This window comes from Equus asinus, chromosome 14, assembly GCF_041296235.1.
Source record: "Equus asinus isolate D_3611 breed Donkey chromosome 14, EquAss-T2T_v2, whole genome shotgun sequence".
NCBI classification, from domain to species: domain Eukaryota; kingdom Metazoa; phylum Chordata; class Mammalia; order Perissodactyla; family Equidae; genus Equus; species Equus asinus.
Genome location: NC_091803.1, coordinates 13,923,453 through 13,947,055, shown reverse-complemented (window position 1 = coordinate 13,947,055; position 23,603 = coordinate 13,923,453). Strand labels below are relative to the sequence as shown.

At 41.7% G+C, this 23,603-nt stretch overlaps 1 protein-coding gene and 1 pseudogene across 1 annotated transcript; one reads left to right on the top strand and one right to left on the bottom strand.

The window, feature by feature from the left end:
• Window positions 1-667: 667 nt before the first annotated feature.
• On the bottom strand, window positions 668-2,390 carry LOC139040155 (cytochrome P450 2G1 pseudogene; annotated as a pseudogene).
• Window positions 2,391-2,830: 440 nt separating this feature from the next.
• Window positions 2,831-22,442, top strand: LOC106827803 (ferritin heavy chain). The gene is made up of 4 exons (XM_014835870.3): window positions 2,831-2,890; window positions 18,758-18,804; window positions 18,917-19,011; window positions 21,554-22,442. Exons 1-4 carry the CDS (start codon window positions 2,831-2,833, stop codon window positions 22,255-22,257), a joined length of 906 nt encoding a protein of 301 aa, XP_014691356.3. The 3' UTR covers window positions 22,258-22,442.
• Window positions 22,443-23,603: the final 1,161 nt, after the last annotated feature.

Here is a 23,603-nt window from a genome sequence, read left to right as displayed (position 1 = left end):
AATGCATCTTAAAAGGTTTAGTTCCCATGTGGAAAAGCAGTGCTGAGGGGATCAGAGGGTGGGAACAGAGTCAGCAACATCTATCATATCAGTACATATGAGGACTGTGATATTCTGTGCCGGAGTCTCCATTGAGAGAGTTAACCAGCTTTGCAAAGATATAAGAGATGGATTCCATTCCAGTTGATCAGAGCCACCTTGGTGGAAAGCCTGCCTATATATATAAAGATTTTTATGGAATTATTTGTAAAATAAAATATTTCTCCTAGTTCTAAAACGTAATACATGTTTTTTGTAGAAAATTTGAAAAAGTACCAAAAAATTAACAAACAAAATAAAAATCACCTAGAATCCCATGACTTGGAGATAATCACTTTTTTTTTCTGACAATCTTAAGTTCTTTTTGCCTTTTTGGGAGTGGTGAATAGAGAATCAAGGAGAAAGGATTGTGACTCACATTTTGGTCGTTACCAAGGGAAAGACAAAGGAACAACATAAAGACATGGAATCTACAGCAAGAATTTGGTGGAGACAGAAAGCCTGGGTGGAGGTGATCAGTGATCTAGAGGATGAGAAGAAATCCTCCAGATTGTTGCTGAAATCTTGGACAGGGCATTGTTTTTCCACTGGATGTAGAAGATACGCAGCTCTATATTTTCAGATGATCCCCCACTGACCTGTGGTCCCATGACAGCAGTAATTGTGTCTTCTCTTAGGGCTGTTGTGAGAATTTAGGGAGATGAGGTGGATGGGAACAGAACAGAGCTCTGTTCTCTGATGGTTCTTTCCACTCCCAGGAAGGGGCTCTTAGTGGGCCATGAGGCAGAGCTCATAGGTTGGTGGGATGTTGCCAAAGCCTGAGACCGTCGGTGTGATGTCGATGTCAGAAGGTGGCACCAGTGGGTGTAGGGAGAAGTTCTGTAAGATGGAGGTGAAGTAGAGGAAGAGTTCCATGTGGGCCATGGCCTCACCCCAGCAGATGCGCTTTCCAGGGGAAAAAGACACAAAGGCTTCACTGTTCTTGAAGTGGCCCTCATCATCCAAGAATTGTTGGGGATAGAAGGTGCCTGGGGTCTTTAAGGACTGAGCCAATCAGGGGAAACTTGTCACTACCCTTGGGCAGAAAGTAGCCTTAGAAATGAGTGTCCTGGATGACATTATGGGGAACACCCATGGGCATGATATCTGTCAGTCTCTGTATCTCGTAGATCATGGCATCTGTGTAGGGCATCTTGACCTAGTCATCCACACTTGGGATCTGGTGTGGTCCTATCACCTGGTCAATCTCTTCATGGATCTTGGCTTCCACCCCAGGATGCTTCATCATCAGTAGCAATCCATAGCATAATGTAGAGCTCACCGTCTCTGTGCCAGCAAAGAAGAGGTTGAAAGTGATGAGGACCAAGTCCTTGAGGTTGAATTCTATGTGGGGTTTAATTTTATCCTGGTACATCTTGATGAGGAAGCAATTAATGAAGTCCCGAGGATTTTGAGGGTCAAGGGATGCTTCTTTAATCTTGACCCTAGAGGCAACGAAGTCCTTGAGCTCCTCTACCAAGGTAGATGTGATTGTGTCTTCCTGGAAAATATTGCATAATTCTGGAATACATGTCATATAGCTGTGCCCACAGTGTGCTCATCTCAGTGAAACTCTCACTGATCATCTGCAGCAGGTTTAGGAACTGCTTGTCCTCATAGTCAAAGCAGCTTCCAAAAATGACGGAACTGATGATGTTGGAGACAGTGTGGCTCATGAAGAAAGCACGTTCAATGGGGGCACCCTTGGTCCTCCATAATTCCTCCAGTAGGAAGCCTACCTTTTCCTGGCTCGGCTCCTCAATGTTCCGCTTTCTCACCCCAAGGTCCCGAAAGATGGTCAGGGAGAAGCGTCAGAGAATCTTCCATCATTCTCCATTAGCCATAACTGCACCATGACCTTGGAAATTTCACTCTACCATAGCCAATTCTCCAGGGCCACTGAAATAATCTGCTTGGTCTACCAGCAGTAGACCACTTCATGTCCACATGAAACAACTACCGGCCCGGGGACCCATGTACATGGTGAAGACTGGACCATATTTCTCCCTAAGCTTCATGAAAAACTGAAAGGTGGAAACAGTATGGACTTGCAACAGGTTCCCCAGGAAAGGTATTGCTGTGGGAACTGGGGGCAGCTTTCCTCCTTTGTTGATCTGTTTCCAAGCAATGAGAATGAGCAGACAAGACAAGCAGAATGCCAGAAAGATGGTGAAGGCTCCTCCCAGCTCCATGATGCTAGGTCAAGGGGCTGTGTTCGGGGCACCAGACCCTGTCTGGTAGGCTCTGGGTGCATCTTGGTGAGAGGTGAGACCTCTCTAGAGACTGAGACACTTGTGGCGGCCATTGTTGTAACCCAGTACAGGCATGCTGACACAGATGCTGGCAGAGGTCACCAGAGCTCTTACCCTGGACTGGAGATAATCACTTTTTTTTTTCTGAGGAAGATTAGCCCTGAGCTAACATCTGCCAGTCCTCCTCTTTTTGCTGAGGAAGCCTGGCCCTGAGCTAACATCAGTGCCCATCTTCCTCTACTTTATACGTGGGATGCCTACCACAGCGTGGCATGCCAAGCGATGCCATGTCCGCACCCGGGATCCGAACTGGCGAACCTGGGCCGCTGAGAAGCGGAATGTGCCCACTTAATTGCTGCACCACCGGGCCAGCCCGATAATCACTTTTGAAGTACAGTTCTTTCCAAAAATTTTTCAATATGTGAAAAAAAATTTCTATCCTTCTTCCTATTTTTTTTTTAACTTGAGATATACATCATGGGTTTTTTTCCAAGGTCGTAATGGACATTAAAGAGGATTTTGGTACACCGGTTGGTCAGCCCAAGTCCTCCAAGAAGCAGGTACCAAAAGGATTAGAAGTGCAAATATGTTTGGAGGAAACGCCAGTGAGAGGTAATGTGGAGGTAGACAAGTAAGGCTGGGAGAGTTGTCAGACCATGATGCAAGGCCGACCTGGAATAAAGGAGAGAGGGAAGGAAGCTTGGGTAGAAGCATTCTAGGTCACTGTGCAGTCTAAGGAAAGATTGGCAAGACCATTGGGAAGTTCTTGAATCAAAGCTGAAAAGCATTTGAAATCAAAGCATCTCCTAGGAATGGCCAGCCTCAGTATCCCTGCCCCACTCGGTCTCTGGATGGCAGCAGCCCATGGGAAGAGAGGCCTCACTAGGAGGGATTTCAGAGTATAGAAGCTGGGGCTCTTGGTCAAGTATGATCCCTGCAGTCAGAGATTGCAAAATGCATTCTCATGGCCACCAGGGTCCACCTCTTGCACTGGGCAAATCTACTTTTCCATACAGGGTCAGAAAGCACCTCCTCCGTGGTTCTCATGGGCTTTACTTCCTGAGAGAAGACTCAGAAGAGGAAAGTTAGTGAGATGACACACAGCCCCGATTGCTGCCATGCATCTCAGAACTGCAACTGGTACTCATCTTCTCCTTCCTCCACTATTCATTCTACATCCCTTCACCCTTAACTGTCACACCTCAGCAGATCTTGGTGGCCTACCTGGTGGCATGGCCCCAAGCTTCATTCCTGAGGGACGTGACTCATTGATAATCATGCCCTTCTCTGTTTGGGTTTGCTACACATGTTGGTTCCAAGTTACAATGGTGTGTGGGAGTACCAGGAGGTGGCCAACTGGATCATTTGCATTTCACACAGATTTCTCTCTGCTCTCACACTGTGCAAGTAGATCTCTCTCCTCCTGCTAATCAGGATCAATTATCCCTGTCAAGTTGTTAACTCATCTTGTGCAAGGAGTCCAAAGGCACTGGTGGCAGTAGTCACTTAGTTCAAGGACATCCTTGCTGTATCCTCAAACAAGAGTGTGCCCCTTTGGGCATTAGAACCTCCAACCCTGGAGGAAGCACATATTCCCCCAGTGAGTCATTAGGTGTGATGCTTCCAGCCCTTGATTCCTATTGGAGACACAGCATCATTTAGGGGTCTCTGATCTAACAAATAAATGAAGGAAGGCATGCCATCCTATTAGAGTGTTTCCACCAAGCTGGGGCTTCAGCTGCACCTTCCGAAGGCCATTCCAAGATACTGTAAGGCTGGCTCCCTCTGACTGGTGCAGTATGTGATAGGAATGGCAGATTCCATGGTCAGGAATTTAGTCCCACTCCTCTGTGAGGTGAATCACCTGGTTGGATACTGACCTGCATGGGATTCCATGTCACTGGATCAAGCCATCAATAAGCCCCAAGATAGTAGTTCTGGCTTAGGCTCTGTGGCAGGAAAAGGAAACCCATACCTGGACTAGTATCCAAACCTGTGAGGATGAACGGCTGCCTCTTTCAGAGCATGGCCGTTGGGACCCTGGGTTAATTATGCTGTCTGTAGTTTGAGGTCTGTAGGCCACTTTCTCATGGCTGCCACAGTCCTCATGTAGCTGAATTATATTTCCTGATTTAAAAAGAAACACAAAGCAATGTTAAGCTTTTCCAAATGAACTTTTGAACCCTTTATTTTTTAAAGTTTGAATTAAAGGGATGATGTGGCAGATGTGAATACCTTCCCACTCTAGTCCATTCTTCCCTTCCTCCTTACTAAAAAAATCTTGATTTTTTTTCCAGAGTAGCCAAGTTCTTGGTGAAAAAACCACATTTCCCAGACTTTCTTGCAACTAGGGGTTGCCATGTGACATAGGTCTAGCCAATGACCTATAGAAGCTGACGTCTCTGAGTTGGGCTTCAGGAAAGTTCTTTAACAGGCAGAGAGACTTGGCTGGTACATGTCTTTTGCCCTTTTCTCTTTCTCTTCTTTCACCTACTAAGATGCAGATGTGGTGCTGGAGGGAAGCAGGCATCTTATGACCACAGGGAACAAAGCACGTTCCAAGGTTGGTTGAAAGGAAAAGATACAGGAAGCCAGGGTCCCTGCAGATCTGGTGTCACAAATCTACTGTGTCAGCCTTGGGCTGCCTACTTCCAGAATTTATAATGCTAATGAGTCAGGGTAGTTTTAGGATGTCTGGTGCTGAAGCAATCTGGGGAGGGGTGGTCTTCCTGCAAATGTGTGATTTCTCTGCAAGACAGCAACATCTGTAAAACAAGGACAGCAACTTCTGCAAAACAGAACACATAGTTCCTTTCTGTCTGAAAAACACTTGACAGATTATGTTAATCATTAACCAGATCCTCAGTAACCCTTTCTTTGCCTGGTTCCTTGGTCACAATATGACCCAGCAATTTCACTTCTGGTTATTTATCTGAAGGAGAGGAAAACACTAACTCAAAAATGTATCTGCATCTCCATGTTCACAGCAGCATTATTTACAAGAGCCAAGACATGGAAACAACCTAAGTATCCATCAATGGATGAATTGATAATGAAAATGTGGTGTGTATACATGTGATGGAATATTACTCAGCCATAAAAATGAAATTTTGCCCTTTGCAACAACATGGGTGGACTTTGAAGGCATTTTGCTAAGTGAAATATATCAGACAGAGAAAGACAAATACTGTATGATCTCACTTATATGTCAAATGTAAACAAAAGAGAGATCATAGATACAGAGAACAGATTGGCAGTTGCCAGAGGCAGGGGTTGGGGGAAGGGTGGGCAAAATGGGTGAAGGTGGTCAAAAGTTGCAAACTTCAGTTATAAAATAAAGTCATGGGGATGTAATGTACAGCTTGGTGACTATAATTAGAACTACTGTATTGCACATTTGAAAGTTGCTAAGAGAGGAGATCTTAAAATTTCCCATTACAAGAAAAAAAATTTGTAACTATACCGGTGATGGATGTTAACTAGATTTATTATGGTGACCATTTCACAACATATAAAAATATTAAATCGTTCAAATCATTATGTTGTACACCTGAACCTAATATAATGCCATATGTAATTATGTCTCAATTTTTTTTAAAAAAAGAGGGTCTTTCTTGGGTTAGTCATCTGATAGACTTTCCCCAGTGATTTATTTCTATTCTTGCTACAACTTTTTAAAATAAATTCAAATTGATAGGAAAAAATACTGCCATGTAGCAATTTATGGATTCTCAGCCTCACTGATGAAGTAACGCTAAGGAATAAAAGTGAGCTGAATATGTAAAAGCTCGACATTCCACTCTTCCTCCTTCCTTATGAGAGACTTATTTTCCCATAACATGGTACAAAGTGTCACAGCCACACTCACCTCTTCACAGCTTGAGTCTTAAATGATGACTGTGTCAACTTCAGATTCTTACAATTTCCTTCATAAGAACAAGGAATGTTTTAATTTATTCACAATTTTTGCCTGTCGACTTCAAAGGCAAGATTGCATATTTTTTTTGGAACTTGTAAAGGAAAGCTCCCAGTTCTCAACTACTCAGGACATAGAGAGTCCTGGGGCTTCCAATCTTCTGGCTGTGTCTGGCTTATACTCAACTACTCAAAAATATTTTCTGAGAATCTATTGTGTGCCAGGCTCTGTGCAAGGTGCAGGGAATGCCATAGAAAGCAAAAGCAAGCACAGTCTCTGCTCTCATGGAGGTTCAAGGCTAGTGAGGAGAGAGTGTTCAATCAAATAAACAGAAAGGGTAAACTGTGATGCCGTGATGACTGTTAGAAAGAAATAGCACCAAGTATCAAGAAAGTGTGTCACAAGTTATGCTGATCTGGTTTTGGGGATCAGGAAAACTTCCCAGAAGAAGTGATGTTTGTGTTGAAGTCTGAAGGCGCTGTGGGAGTTAATGCAAAGGGAGAAGTAGGATTAGGGAGAAGCAGCATTTCAGGTAAGGCAAAGATCAGATAACTGCCTTGTGGTGGAAAGTTGTGCAGGAAGTTTGAGGAGCTGGAAGTAGAGCAGGATACCTGGACCCAGAGAGCAAGGCGAAGGATGGAGAGATGGAGAGAGAGGTCGGGGAAGGGGGAATAAGCATGACATGGAAGGCCATGTTTTTAAAGTTCTGCTCTCTCACATAATGGGACACCACTAAAGAGTTTTTAGCAGCAAAGTTGACTCTCATGCTCAGAACTCTCTGTCCTTTCTGATCAACTTTTTTGTAAACCTGAAACTGCTCTTTAAAAAATCTATTATTGGGCTAGCCCAGTGGCATAGTGGTTAAGTTTAGGTGCTCCACTTCAGTGGCCCAGAGTTTGCAGGTTCAGATCCCAGGAGCAGACCCAGCACTGCTCATCAAGCCATGCTATGGCAGCATCCCATATAAAATAGAGGAAGATTGGCACAGATGTTAGCTCAAAGTTTATCTTCCTCACACAGACACAAAAAGTGTATTTTTTTAAATGGCGGGGGAAACAATGGAATGGTGGATTTTATATTTGCTCCTCACCCCCTAAATCCAGTCTCCAACCTTCTGCACCCTGCATACCCCAGGAGGCTGATTCCTAGGACCCTATCACCCAGGTGCATTTGCCCTCTTGCTTCCTATTGGGACCTGCCAATGGGAGACCCCTGCTGACCAAGGGGAGGAGATCTCCTTGATGAATCACTCTGGGTTGCTGTTTTCCTCTACTCCCTAAAACTATGGCTACTTATCCCAGATTCTGGTAATTGTTCCCTCTCTTTGCCTCTTCAGACCTATGGGTAACAAACACTCTACACCCTTCATAGCCTGATATGGTCCACCATCCCTGTTGGCATCCCATAATCCTTCCTGTTCCTTTGTAAATTGTCCCCTTGTTAAACTCTCCTCCATTACCTTCACTTGAGAATGCCATCTGTCTCCTGCCCTGACTGATACAAATAGAAACAAATCTCCCAGAATTGCCTGACATTATTTAATTATTTAATTTAAAAAGAGAAATGTCCTGACTGAGTGGGCCCATTGAGTGCCAACTAGGAGAAATAAGGACAAAATTTACATGTGTTTTAATGAAAGGTAAGAATATCAGGCAAAGAAAAAACTCTTAAGAGTTTTCAGAGTAAGAGCAAGTCACATACAAAGGAGCAAGATTCAGATGGCTTTCACAGTCGTGACAATGAAGTAACACTGTTGAAGTGTTGGGGGAAGAGAATTTTGAACCTAGAGTTTTGTATGTCACCAAATTGCTATTCAAATGTGAGAGTGTAATAAAAATACTCCCAGGTGCATAATGCATCAGAAGGTTTACTAGACAAAGATTCACTTTTAAAATCCTTCTTTATTATTCAAAAAGGATAGAACCAAATCCAGGAGATGCCACAAGAGATATGGGACGTAAGGTGTATTTTATTGTCCAAAATGTATTGTGAAACTGAAATCAATGTGAAGGAAAAAAGTGTGTCCATAACTAAAAACCCTATGTATTATCAACATGATTGGGCTACAAGAAGGGAAAATAAGGAACATGAACATGTGTTTAAGGTTTTGTATTATTGGGAAGAAGACATTAACCGGGAAGGAAGGGACGAAGGAATGAAGGAACAACGGAAGAGAGGAAGGAAAGGAAAAAAAAAGGAGAAAAAAGAAAAAATAGCAGATCAAACTAAAATTTAAAAGTGAAAGAGTATAAACAATCCAAATATATAAATAATCACAAGAAATGCAAATTAGTTAAATTAATCACTAAATGGAAGACTGTCAGATTAGAGTTTTAGAAAAGCTGGTAAAATAGATGAGATTAAGTAAAAACCCTGTAATCTTTCACTTTAATTGGAAGTACCAGTATAAAGTCATGATGGCTTTTGAGTTAAAAGATAAAAGTATTTCATAGTTCTGTCCACTGAAACAGTGAAATGATAACCAACCACATGGAATGGGCACTCATAGAACCAAGATTATGGTCTTGAATTATCATTTCCCACTAAAAGGAACTGAGGCTTGTTGGGGAAATGCCTGATTCCAAGTCTGGGATGGAAAATGAATAAAGTTTGCCTGGAACACCTTGCCATGCAGTTCCTCAAAAATTAAACGTGGAATTACCATGGGAACCAACAATTCCAATCCTAGATATATACCCCAAAGAATTAAAAACAGGTACTCAGAGAATGATGTCAGCATCATGGCAGAGTGAGCTTGCTTGGGACTCTCTCCCCTCCAACATACAACAAAAAGGAGCAACCATATTCCAACAGAAAATATCCTAATAGCACAGGAATCCTCGGAGAGTCATGCAGCCACAAGATGGAGTGCGGAGAAGCTGGCACCCCCACCTCAGAGGAGCTGGAATGGGGTAAGAGAGAACTTCGCTCCCTCCCCTAAAGACTAGGTTTGCTGCCACGGGAGGCCCTGTGAGGAAAGGAGTCAGGGAGGGGTCGCACATCCACGGGATCACCAGGACTTCCACAGCCCTTGCAGCCTAGAGGGAAGCCCTCTAATGGGGTGAGACCTCACCAAGCTAAGACTCTGGGAGATCAGATAGTGAGAGCTGATTGGGAAACAGCGGGCTGCACGCAGGAGACAGTGCCCCTCCCCTGACCCAAACCACACCATCCCGGCTGATGGTGAAGGGCTCAGAATACATGGCTTTCGACCCCCATCCAGTGGCGATAGGCTGTAACTGCAGCCGAATATTATCACAATGGAAAAATTTCATTCTTCCAGCATCAGACAGTTCATCAAACCTCCAGAACAGAAAGAAAACAATAAATACCCTGAATTCAGTCCTGAGGACTCAGAAATACGTAAACTAAACGATGATGAATTCAAAATAGCTAGCATCAAAAAACTCAATGAGGTAAAAGAGAATGTAGAGAAACTATTCAACTAGTTCAGGGGCTACTTCACAAAAGAGATCGAAACTATAAAGAAGAATTAGTCAGAAATACTAGCGATGAAAGACACAATGGAAAAGATAACACAAAATACAGATTCCCTGAATGCTTGTGTCAACACCATAGAGAAGCAAATCAGCATAATTGAAGATAGACATGTTGAATTGATAGACAGAGGAGGAGAGAGAACTGAGGCTAAAAAGAAATGAAGAAAGTCCCCAAGAAATATCCAACTCAGTTAGGAAATGCAACATAAGAATTATAGGTATTCAAGAAGGTGAGGAGAAGGAGAATGGATCAGAAAGTGTGCGCAAAGAAATAATAGCAGAGAACTTCCTAAATCTAGGGAATGAGAGGGAAATGTGTGTGGAAGAACCTTTCAGATCTTCTAGATTTGTTGATGTAAAAAGACCTACTACAAGGCATATAGTAGAAAAACTGGCAAAAATGAATGACAAAGAAAGAATACTCAGGGCACCAAGGCAGAAGAAAATAATGTACAAAGGAACCCTTATCAGACTTTCAGCAGATTTCTCTGCAGATATCCTACAAGCTAGGAGAGAATGGAATGACATATTCAAAACTTTAAAAGATAAAAATCTTCAGCCAAGAATACTCTATCCAGCTAAAATATCCTTCAGATATAAGGGAGAAATTAAATCTTTCCCAGATAAACAAAAGCTAAGGGACTTCGTAGCCACAAGACCCCCCACCCCCGACAAGAAATCCTCAAGAAGGCCCTCACACCTGAAAAAAGAAGAAAGGGGTCACAAAACACAGAGTAAGGAGACAGATAGAATCAGAATAGGGTAGCAAATATTCAACTATCGCATTAGGCTAAAGGGAAGGAAAACACCAAAAAATAAAGACAATCTTGTCACTTTCACCACAAACTCACAACACAAGTTAGAATAAGATATGAGAGTAATAACTTAGAAGGAGAGGAGGAAAGGGACTGAATCAGTTTAGACTAAGGAAACGAGAGGCCATCAGAAAATGTACTATGTTATGCACAAGATTCTGAATACAAACTTCAGGGTAGCCACTAAACTAAAAAGCAGAACACAGAAACAAAAAATAAATAAGGAAAAACTAAGAAACACAGCATAAAGAATTGCATAATTCAATGGGTAGACCAAAACACACAGGATGAGAAACAAAGGAAATGCAGGAAAACTGGAAAATGAGTGATATAATGACAGCACTAAGCCCTCATACATCAATAATCACCCTCAATGTAAACAGATTGAACTCTCCAATAAAAAGACACAGAGTGGCAACATGCATTGAAGAACAAGATCCAACAATCTGTTGCCTCCAGGAAACACATCTCAGCTGCAATGACAAATACAGGCTCAGAGTGAAGGAGAGGAAGACGATACTCCAAGCTAATGGCAAACAAAAGAAAACAGGTGTCACAATACTTATATCAGACAAAGTAGACTTCAAGATAAGAGAGACAAAGAGGGGCAATACATAATGATCAAAAGGACATTCCATCAAGAAGAAATAATGCTTATAAACATCTATGCAATCAACACAGGAGCACCAAAGTTCATAAAGCAACTATTAACAAACATAACAGAAGATACTAAAAATAACACAATAATAGTAGGGGACCTCAACACCCCATTCACATCATTGGACAGATCATCCTGACAGAAAATCAACAAGGAAACAGTGGAATTAAACGAAAAGCTAAAACAGTTGGACTTAATAGACATATATAGAATACTTCACCCAAAAACACCAGAACACACATTCTTCTCAAGTGCACATGGAACATTCTCAAGGATAGACCATATGCTGGGAAACAAGGCAAGCCTCTATAAATTTTAAAACATTGAAATAATAACAAACATATTCTCCAATCATAATGCCTTAAAGCTAGAAATTAAGTACAAGAAAAAACCTGAGAAAGGGACAAAGATATGGAGACTAAACAATATGTTAATGAACAAGCAATGACTCATTGAAGAAATTAAAGGAGAAATCAAAAAATATCTAGAGACAAATGAAAATGATAACATGCCATACCAACTCATAAGGGATGCAGCAAAAGCTGCATTATGAGGGAAATTCATTGCAATACAGGCACACCTCAACAAACAAGAAAAATCCCAAATAAGCAATCTCCAATTACACCTAACTGAATTAGAAAAAGAAGAACAAACAAAGCCCAAAGTCAGCAGAAGGAGAGAAATAATAAAAATCAGAGCAGAAATAAATGCTATTGAAACAAAAAAGGCAGTGGAAAGGATCAATGAAACAAAGGGCTTAGCCAGACTTACCAAGAAAAAAAGGGAGAAAGCTCAAATAAACAAGATCAGAAATGAAAGAGGCAAACTAACAACAGACTCCGCAGAAATACAACAGATTGTAAGAGAATACTACAAAAAACTATATGCCGACAGAATGGATAACCTAGAGGAAATGGATCAATTCTTAGACTCTTACAACCTCCCAAAGCTGAGTCAAGAAGAGGCAGACAATTTGAACAGACCAATCACAAGGAAAGAGATTGAAACAGCAATCAAAAACATCCCAAAATATAAAACCACAGGACCAGATGGCTTTCCTGGGGAATTCTACCAAACTTTCAGAGAGGATTTAATACCTATCCTTTTCAAGATATTCCCAAAAACTAGGGAGGATGAAACACTTCCTAACACATTCTATGAGGCAAACATCACTCTAATACCAAAGCCTGACAAGGATAGCACAAAAAAGGAAAACTACAAGCCAATATCGCTGATGAATACAGATGCAAAAATTCTCAACAAAATTTTGGCAACCCAAGTTCAGCAATACATCAAAAGGATCATACATCACAATCAAGTGGGATTCATACCAGGGACACAGGGATGGTTCAACATCTGCAAATCAATCAACGTGATACATCACATCAACAAACTCAGGAATAAAAACCATGTGATCATCTCAATAGATGCATACAAAGCATTCAACAAGATCCAACAGCCATTTATGATAAAAACTCTTAACAAAATGGGGATAGAAGGGAATTACCTCAACATAATAAAGGCCATATATGACAAACCCACAGCCAACATCATACTCAATGGGCAAAAACTGAGCACCATCCCTCTGAGAACAGGAACAAGACAAGGATGCCCACTCTCACTACTCTTATTCAACATAATACTGGAGGTTTTGGCCAGAGTAATTAGGCAAGAGAAAGGAATAAAAGGAATCCAAATAAGGAGGGAAGAAGTAAAACTCTCGCTGTTTGCAGACGACATGATCTTATATATAGAAAACCCCAAAGAATCCATTGGAAAACTATTAGAAATAATCAACAACTACAGCAAAGTTGCAGGGTATAAAATCAACTTGCATAAATCAGTAGCATTTCTATACTCTAATAGTGAACTAACAGAAAAAGAACTCAAGAACACAATCCCATTCACAATCGCAACAAAAAGAATAAAACACCTTGGGGTAAATTTAACCAAGGAAATGAAAGGCCTATACAACGAAAATTACAAGACTTTTCCGGAAAGAAATTGACGACGGCATAAAGAGATAGAAAAACATTCCATGCACATGGATTGGAAGAATAAACAGAGCTAAATGTCCATACTACCTAAGCAATCTACAGATTCAAAGCCATCCCAATCAGAATCCCAATGACATTCTTCATGGAAATATAACAAAGAATCCTCAAATTCATATGGGGCAACCAAAGACCCCGAATTGCTAAAGCAATCCTGAGAAAAAAGAACAAAGCTAGAGGTATCACAACCCCTGACTTCAAAACATACTGCAAAGCTACAGTAATCAAAACAGCATGGTACTGGTACAAAAACAGGTGCACAGATCAATGGAACAGAATTGAAAGCCCGGAAATAAAACCACACATCTCTGGACAGCTAATCTTCGACAAAGGAGCTGAGGGCATACAATGGAGAAAAGAAAGTCTCTTCAACAAATGGTGCTGGGGAAACTGGACAACCACATGTAAAAGAATGAAAATTGATCATTCTTTCATCATTCACAAAAATAAACTCAAAATGGATCAAAGACCTAAAGTTAAGACCTGAAACCATAAGGTTTCTAGAAGAAAATAGAGGCAGTACAGTCTTTGACATCAGTATTAAAAGGATCTTCTCAGACAAGGGAAACAATAGAAAGAATAAACAAATGGGACTTCATCTGACTAAAGAGCTTCTTTAAGGCAAGGGAAAACAGGATTGAAACAAAAAAACAACCCATCAATTGGGAAAAAAATATTTGCAAGTCGTATATCTGACAAAGGTTAATCTCCATACAATATAAAGAACTCACACAACTCAACAACAAAAAATCAAACAACCCGATCAAAAAATGGGCAGGGGACATGAACAGACATTTCTCCAAAGAAGATATATGCTGGCCAATAGGCACATGAAAAGATGTTCATCACCACTGATCATCAGGGAAATGCAAATCAAAACTACACTAAGATATCACCTTACACCTGTTAGAATGGCAAAAATAACCAAAACAAAAAGTAACAAATGTTGGAGAGGTTATGGAGAAAAAGGAACCCTCCTACACTGCTGGTGGGAATGCAAACTGGTGCAGCCACTATGGAAAACAGTATGGAGATTTCTCAAAAAATTAAAAATAGAAATACCATATGACCCAGCCATCCCGCTACTAGGTATCTATCCAAAGAACTTGAAATCAGCAATTCCAAAAGTCCCATGCACCCTATGTTCATCGCAGCACTATTCACAATAGCCAAGACATGGAAGCAACCTAAGTGCCCATTGACTGAGGATTGGATAAAGAAGATATGGTGTGTATATATATATATACAATGGAATACTACTCAGCCATATAAAAGGATAAAATCATCCCATTCACAACAACATGGATGGACCTTGAGGGTATTATGTTAAATGAAATAAACCAGATAGAGAAAGACAATCTCTGTATGACTCCACTCATATGTGGAAGTTAAATGTGTAGACAAAGAGAACAGATTAGTCGTTACCAGGGGGAAGCGGGGGTGGGGGGTGGGCACAAAGGGTGAAGGGGCCCACCTATACTATGAGTGACAAATAATGATGTACAATTGAAACTTCACAAGGTTGTAAACTATCAAAATCTCAATAAAAAGTTAAAAAACTATTACTGTGACAATTTGGGACATTTGAATAGGCACAGTACTATTGAGTCAATGTTAATTTTCATGATTTTGATTATTGTGCTCTATGAAAGAAAATGTCCTTGTTGTTAGGAAACAGACACTAAAATTTTTGTGAGTAACAGGGCAGAGATATCTACAGTTTATTTTCAAATCATTATATATGTAGCAAATGTGGCAAAATGTTGCTAGTTGGCGAATCTGGGAAAAGGTATATAGGATTTTCTCGTTCTTTACCTGCGTGCTTTCTCTAAGTTTGAAATTATTTCAAAATAAAAATTAAAAGAATAAAAACCCAGGTACACAGATCCTTGTACATGAATATTCATAGCAGCTCATTTACAAGAGCCAAAAGATGGCAACAACCCAAATGTCTATCAACTGCTGAATGGATAAACAAAATGTATCCATATCCAATGGAATATTAATCAGCCATAAAGAAGAATGAAATTCTGAGACATGCTACAACATGGATGAACCTTGAAGACATTATGTTAGGTGAAATAAACCAGACACAAAAGAATAAATATTGTACAATTCCACCTACATGAGATACCTAAAATAGACAAATTCAGATAGTAAAAGTAGATTAGAGGCTACCAAAGACTGAGGGGAGGGGAAGTGAGGAGTTATTCCTTAATGGCTACAAAGTTTTTGTTTGAGGTGATAAAATTTTTATAAATAGGTAGTGGTGATGGTTGTACAACATTGTGACTTTAAGTAATGACACTGAATTGTACACTTAAAAGTGGTTAAAATGGAAAATTTTATGTCATGTATATTTTACCACAAGTTTTAAAAATAAATAATGTAATGTACCAAAAACCGGTCAATTGTACACTTTAAATGAGTAGATTGTATGCTATGTGAATCATATCTCAATAAGACTGTTTCATTTTTTAAATGGGACCAAAGGTCATAACTACATGTATTTGGAAATGAAGAGACACTCTTAAATAACTCTTGGACCAAAAAGAAGTTAAAATGGAAATAACAAACCACTTGGAAAGCAACAGGAAGGAAAACATGTCCTACCACAACCCAAGTCACAATGAGAGCTGTACGCAGGAAAAGTGTCCTGTCTTAAAGGCAATCGTGATTAAAGATGATGTAACAGAAAAGACAAACTAATTAACTTGTGAAATCTCTTTCTCAGATAACTTGAATGCAACAGATTTTGCATAAGAAACTATTGTCTTCTGGTTGACTCAAACATTCCCTTCTTTCTTCTCTTCATGTTCCAATTCAGGGTTCCAGAGCCACTCACAAATTAGCATCCTGTGCGTAACAGTTGCAATGGCAGCTGCAGATCTTTAAACAATTCTTATCACATATCTATATACATGCATATGTGTGTATATATATACATTATATATGCATATATCATACATATGGGTTTGACATAGCATGCATGAAGCAAGCTACCGATGTTGCTTTAAAAAGTGGTTAAAATCATGATATAAGTGATCATTTCGATCATGAAATTAAAACATTTTGTAATATTTTCTGCCATAATAACTTCTGATATGTGACCTCACCGCAACACATCAATATGTTGTGTAAAATGCACGACGTTCCCAAATCTAAGGATTCCTTTAGGAATAGAATTGACAATTCCAGTTGTTGCTGCCTCAACAGAGAGAAGTTTCTCCAAATGGAAATTAATAAAATAGAACTACCTCAGAACTACAGTGATTCAAGAAAGCTTGTCTAATTTGGCATTACGGTCAATAGAAAACAAGTTATATGAAAATGTTGATTATAACAACATATTTAGTGATTTTACTGAGAGAAGGTTAAAAAATAATTTTAACAAAAATATATAATAATTTAAGAATTCCATATGTCTTTAAAAGTCCTGCAAATATCACCAGCCCATTAACAGAACATCCAGGCTCCTGCAACAATAATTAAAGACAGTTGTCGTTGTTTTGCTAACGTTCATTCATATCAAAATACATATTTCTCAGTTTTGTATTCTGAAGGTATCCTTCTCAGACACAGAGCATCTCTCATTAAGCACATTATAATCTTGACTGATAACTTTTAAATATTTTGAAATAAGGTGTGTGGGCCTCTGGCAGCTGTGCTCTGGCCCATGTCCACAGGTAGGGCAAGCCTACTGTCTAAAAGGAAGGTGACCGGCCCGCAGTGACCCTGACCACAATTCTGCAGGGCACGCCCAGGCAGGGGGCAAGGAGATGCCCCCTCGGCCATCTCCCCCCTCAACCTCGCTCTGATCAGGATCCTGCTGGCTCCCATTGTCTGAGTGCAACGGAGAGTCAGTCTGTCAGCCCCAGTAAGAGTAGGGGGAACAAGCATGCAGGGTGGAGGTGGGAGGGAAAATGGGCTACATCTATCACATCGGGACCAGCAAGGTCATCCTGGGTCCACCAGGGGTACTTGTATCTTGTTTTGCTACAGGAAGCACAATGCTGAGTCACACCTGGTAATGTTGGTATCTTCTCCACCTTTAGAAACAAAATTTGAACTGAGGGACATTGCTTTTTGCTTGTACCCAACACTTAATTTTCTAGAGAGACCACAGTTTAATAAAGTCCTGTGACAGGTTATGTACTGGGGACAAGGATGGCAGGGGTGCTAACTTCCAGTTTGCTGACATCAGCCCTGGACTTCGGAGAAGCCTTTGTCCTCACTCACTCGTCTCAGCAGACACAACCTCCCTCCCTCCGTCCTCTCCGGGTCTCAGTCACCATCACCTGCATGGTGTTGTCTGCATCTCAGTGTTAACTATTTTCATCACGATTTTTACGTTCCCTTCAGTGTACTGCCCTAGAGCCCTTGGTCCACTTTTGTGAACTGGGAACATAGTGAAGCCCGGTTGTAACACTAACAAGTGGACGTGGGAGTGAGTATGCATCTACAAGCCCAGGGACACGGAGGAGAGCTGGGAGCCACCAGAAGCCAGGAGAAACAGGAAAGATCCTCCCCGAGACCCTTCAGAGGGAGCACGGCCCTGCTGACACCTCGATTCTGGACTTCTGAGCTTCAGAATTATGAGAGAATAACTTCTGTTGTTTTAAACCAAAAATAAATAAATACCGTGGGCTGGTGACACGCAATGGCGTGAAGTTCTGTGGGCTGAGATGAGCTGCACCTTCACCTCAGATGAGATGGATTTGCCAATTCAGGCCCCGTAAGCGCATGCTCAGCCTTTCAGAGTGAAAGTTGACTAAAAACATATTACAAAAAAAGAAAAGAAAAAGGAGGATTTACAAGTCAAATAATTCATCTTAAATTTGAATTCTGTGAAATGCACATAAACAAAATCGTTTCATAGCTTTTTGTTCTAAATTTGTCAAGCCACATGAGGACCACTGGGGGACCCAGGGACAAGGGCATGCTGGAGCCAATTGTTAAATTTTGTGTCATGAAAACATCCACTCATTAAAAACATCCCTTATTAAAAATTAAATAATATGTGCACAACAAGGTGAAAGTACTAATCATGCCAGTGAACTGTATACTTACAAATGGTTAAAATGGTAAATTTTATGTTATATATATTTTATCACATTAAAAAATGTTTTTAGCAAGAAGAAATTAAATAATATAAATTTACAATAAAATTAATTATGTAAGAAATGAAGGAAACTCATCACTTCCTACATATTTTTCCACGTCTCACTATCATCTGTGACTTGAGGTTGTCATGCTCTTGTGTCTGTGCAGTGGGAACACTAGACAATGGCGCATGCTGCACATTTCTGCCAACTCCACATTCAGTGACTTGACACTGGTAGTTACATTAGTCTGCTCAGCTGCCATGACAGAATACCACAGACTGGGTGGAAATTTTTTCTCACAGTTCTAGAGGATGGGAAGTCCAAGATCAAGATGCCAGCAGGGTAGTTTCATTCTGAAGCCTGTTCCTTTCGCTTGTAGGCGGCCATCATCTCGCTCTGTGTTCACATGGCCTTTCTTCAGCGCCTGTGGGTGGAGAAGGAGAGAGCAGCGCTCTGTGAGATTTCTTATATGGACACTAATCCTGTTGGATCAGCCCCCCCCCCCCATAACCTCATTTAACCTTAATTATTTCTTTAGAGGCCCCATCGCCAAATGCAGCCGCACTGGGGGTCAGGGCTTCAACATACGAATTTGGGGGGACACAACATTCAGCCCGTACGGGAGTCCTATCAGTATTGTGGGAGTATTTACACCATGGAAACTGGCAGATGCTACAAATCAGGCCTTCTTTCTGGAGAGCTGTTTGTTGGACATTTGCCAGCACACCACTGCTCTGAGCAGAAAGGAGGCAGGCGTCTCCTGTTTCCATTCTTTGCGAGTATCCTTTCTGTTCTCTCAGCTGGGAGCTCAGCAAGGACAGGGATAAGCCTTCCTTGCCAGTTCTCAGGCCTCTGCTCTCATCCCCTAGAAGCTCAGTCAGCATTTGTCAGATAGATCAGGAGCTGAAAGGCAGCCTGGTGGCATGAGAAGGAGGCTGACAGGTGAGGAGGTCTCAGTTACATGAGAAATGAAACTTGTGAAGGTGACAGAGGCACAAACCACAGATGGCAGGCACTGGAGTCAAACTGCTGGGGAAATGACTTCCCTCCCCAGAGCCTCAGTTCTCTCGTCTGTAAAAGGGGGATAATGGTAGTACATCACTTAGAGGGTCTGAGTGAGGACAGAATGAGGTGACACAGAAAACACTGCCCACGGCCTGGAAAGTTACATGTATCGCCTCCACCTGATACGCATCCTCTAAGGGCCTCTCCATTCTTTCTTTCCACACATATTCAGTCAGCACCGACTGCCCCAGGCACTATGCCAGGTGACAAGGACACAAAGCTCCATGAGCCAGTGTCCCAGTCAGTCCTCAAGCATCTCCCTGTGTAGCAGGAAGACAACACAGAAAAGGGGACACTTCATTATTAATGTGGCCCCAAGGATTTCTGACTGTTGTCACTGCACGGGGAAGTGGTCAGGAGCACAGGCTCTGGGCTCAGACCCAGCACCAGGGCAGACATTTACTGGCAATGTGAGCTCAGTCAAGACTCATAAACTCACTCGGGGTATCAGTTTCCTCTTGCGTAAAGAAGGGCCACAAGAAACCCTGCTTAACTCCTGGGCTTGCTGGGAGAGTTAAGTGCTATTTTAAAATAAATCCTGGATTTTTTTTAATCGAGTATGGTAAGACGCACAGACACAGAAATGACTGTCATGAAGGAAGATGTCTATACTCTCAGATCTCTAGAAACAGGAGCCCAATAGAGGACGTGTTTCTCATGTGGGCTCTGGATGGGTTGGTCTGCATAAGAAAGGCATGCTCCTGGGAAGGTCGGCTGCTATCTCTAAGAATTCACCAGCTCTGGGAATGTAGTCTTTGCCTGGTCACTGAGGCCCCAGATGTCAGAACATCAAGAATCAGCAAGTAAGAGGACACAGTTAATGCAATTGCAAAGCACCCAGTGCACAGAAGTGGGAGATGTCATCCCCGCCTGTTTCAACATTAACTTTGTGGGGCCCCAGCCTCCCTCTACTTGTTTCACACAAGGGTCCTCCCTTCCCAGCTGGACTCTGATTCCTGGAGGGCCCACTGCCTGGCTTCGCCCAACCAGGGGCAGGAGAAATCCTCTCTGGGCCCCTCCTCCAGGTGGAAAACAGGAGGAAGTAAACAGTGCTGATGTCAGCAGAAGTACACAGACAGCCCACTTGTCTTCTTTCCGTGCCTTATGGGGGTTGCCTCCCCTCAGGGGTCATGCTCTTGTCCCTCCTGCTTAGTTTCCCCAGACCTTGATAAGTCGCCTTCTGAATGAAGCACCAATGAGCAGCCCTCTCTAGGAAGCCCTGTGGGGGGAAAGAAGAGGGAAGAGAGGTTAAATTGTCAGGGGTGGGGGGTCATTATTTGGATCAGCACCAAGCTCACAAGGCCAACAGACCTGCATGTGACCCAAACTAGAGACCTGCCCAGTGGAGGGAACTGGAGTAAGTAAGGTGACCTCTGTGAGCCTCAGTTTCTTCCTCTGTCAGGTGGGAATAAAATTCCTTCTTCTCACAGGATTGCTATGAAAAGTACAGGTAACACACAAGGCAGGTCCTCAGTCAGTGTCAGTATCCTTGCCCCAGGGCAGTGGTCCTCAAACCTCAGCATGTTGAGGTGGGGCCTGAGGATTTGCATTTCTGACAAGTTCCCAGGTGATGCTGACTGCTGGTCAACACTGTGATACCTGTGTGTGGTATGACTAGGTCACATGGTAGGTGTGGGTTTCAGTTTGGAAGGAATGGCCAAAGTCGTTGTACTGTTTCACAGTCCCACCAGCAGTGTATGAGAGTTCCAGTTGCTCCACATCCTTGCCAACAGTTAGTATTGTCGGTCTTTTAATTTTGGCCATTTACTATGTGTTTAATGGTATCTCGCTGTGGTTTTCATTTGCATTTCCCTAGTGACTAATGATGTTACACATTTTTTCATGTACTTATTTCTTACCTGTGTATATTCTTTGATGACATATCTATTCAAATCTTTTGCTTATGTTTTTAAATTGGGATTTCATTTTATCAAATTTTGAGAGTTCTTTGTATATCCTGAATATAAGTCCTTTGCTAGTTATGTGATTTGCAAATCTTTCCTCCTAGTTTATAGCTTGTCCTTTCATTTTCTTAATAATGTCTATTAAGAATAAAAGTTGTTGACAGTCTTCGTCGGAGTTGCCGCGGTTTCCTGCTTCAACAGTGCTTGAACGGAACCCGGCGCTCGCTCCCCGCCCCGGCCGGCCACCCAGAGTCAGCCCTCCTTCACCTCCTCACAGCGCCCTCGGCCCGCCGCAAGGCTCCCGCCGCCGCTCCAGCGCCGCCCCGCCGCCGCCGCCTTCTCCTCTCCTCAGCCGTCCGCCGTGACAACCGCATTCCCCTCGCAGGTGCGCCAGAACTACCACCAGGATTCGGAGGCCGCCATCAACCGTCAGATCAACCTGGAGCTCCACGTCTCCTGTGTGTACCTGTCCATGTCTTTCTATTTTGATCGCGATGATGTGGCTTTGAAGAACTTTGCCAAATATTTTCTTCACCAATCTCATGAGGAGAGGGAACATGCTGAGAAACTGATGAAGCTGCAGAACCAACGAGGCGGCCGGATCTTCCTTCAGGACATCAAGAAACCAGACCAGGATGACTGGGAGAATGGGCTGAAGGCAATGGAGTGTGCATTACACTTGGAAAAAAATGTGAATGAGTCACTATTGGAACTGCACAAACTGGCCACTGACAAAAATGACCCCCACTTGTGTGACTTCCTCGAGACTCATTACCTGAATGAGCAGGTGAAAGCCATCAAAGAATTGGGTGACCACGTAACCAACCTGCGCAGGATGGGGCCCCCCGAATCTGGCATGGCAGAGTATCTCTTTGACAAGCACACCCTGGGAGAGTGTGACGAGAGCTAAGTCTCAGGCCAGCCTCCCCCAGCCACCGGGTGACTTCCCTGATCCACCGTGGCAGTGCATGCATGTTGGGGTTACCTTTACCTTTTCTATAAGTTGTACCAAATCATCTACTTAAGTTCTTGGATTTGTACCATTCCTTCAAATAAAGTAATTTGGTACCCAAAAAAAAAAAAAAAAGAATAAAAGTTGTTATTTATGATGAATTTCAATTTATCAGTATTTTCTTTAGGGATCATGCTTCTGGTGTTGAACCCAAGAAATCTTTGCATAACTCAAAACCACAAAGATTTTCTCCTACATTTTTTTCCCAGAGTTATATAATTTCAGGTCTTATATTTAGGCCTACTATTCATTTTGAGTTAATTTTTGCATAGCGCAAATTATGAATTGAAGTTTATTTTTGTGTATGAATATCCAGTTGTTCCAGTACCGTTTGTTTAAAAGACTATCCTTTCTCCATTGCATCTTTGTTGGAAACTAATTGACCATATATGTGTAGGTCTATTTCTGAATTCTCTGTTCTGTTCCATTGATAATTGTCTATCTTGATACCAATACATCTTTATTATAATAGCTTTATGGTAAATCTTGATCTTAGGTAGTATAAATCCTCCAACTTTGCTCTTGATTTTCAAAGTTGTTTTGGTTATTCTAGGTCCTTTGAACTGCTATAGGCATTTTAGAATTTCCTTGTCAATTTCTACAAAGACCCCCCCCAGTAGGATTTTGGTTGAGACTGTGTTAAATCTACAGATAAGTTTGGGGAGAATTGACATCTTGATATAAGAATTTATAGTCTTTTTAAATTTCTCTCAGCAATGTTTTGTAGTTTTCAGTGTTCAGACCTTGTCATATTTATTCCCAAGTATTTAATATTTTTTATGCTATCATACATGGTATTGTTTTCATTTTAGTCTCCGATTCTTTGTTGTTAGTATATAGAAACACAATGACATTTTTGTATGTTGATCTTGTATCCTGCAACCTTGCTTAAATCACTTATAGATGTGGTAGGTTTTTTGGACATTCCATTGGATCTTCTGCATAAACAATCTAGTCATCTGTGAATAAAGACAGTTTTTATTTCTTCCTTTCTGATCTGGATGCCCTTTGTCTCAATTGTTGTACATGCAGGATTTTAATTTATAGAGGTGACTGAGTGATGACTCAGAGAGTCTAATGCCATTGAAAGGTTTTTATTACTTACATTTCCTGAGGGGAAGGAGCACACCACACCATACAGGGTCCTCTGGGGAAGCAGTAGAGTCAGTCAGGAGACAGAAGCAAGAAGGAGAGGAAAGCATACACTTCAGCCTTTATTGTATTTTCCACTGGAAAGGCAAGGC

Excerpts from the sequence above, each read along its gene's own strand:
- LOC106827803 (XM_014835870.3), top strand. The coding sequence starts at position 2,831 with ATGGACATTAAAGAGGATTTTGGTACACCGGTTGGTCAGCCCAAGTCC. Across the intron at positions 18,805-18,916 it reads ATGGCCTTTCTTCAGCGCCT|AGGCCCCATCGCCAAATGCA; the intron begins GTGGGTGGAGAA and ends TTATTTCTTTAG. Across the intron at positions 19,012-21,553 it reads CCCGTACGGGAGTCCTATCA|GAACGGAACCCGGCGCTCGC; the intron begins GTATTGTGGGAG and ends TCAACAGTGCTT.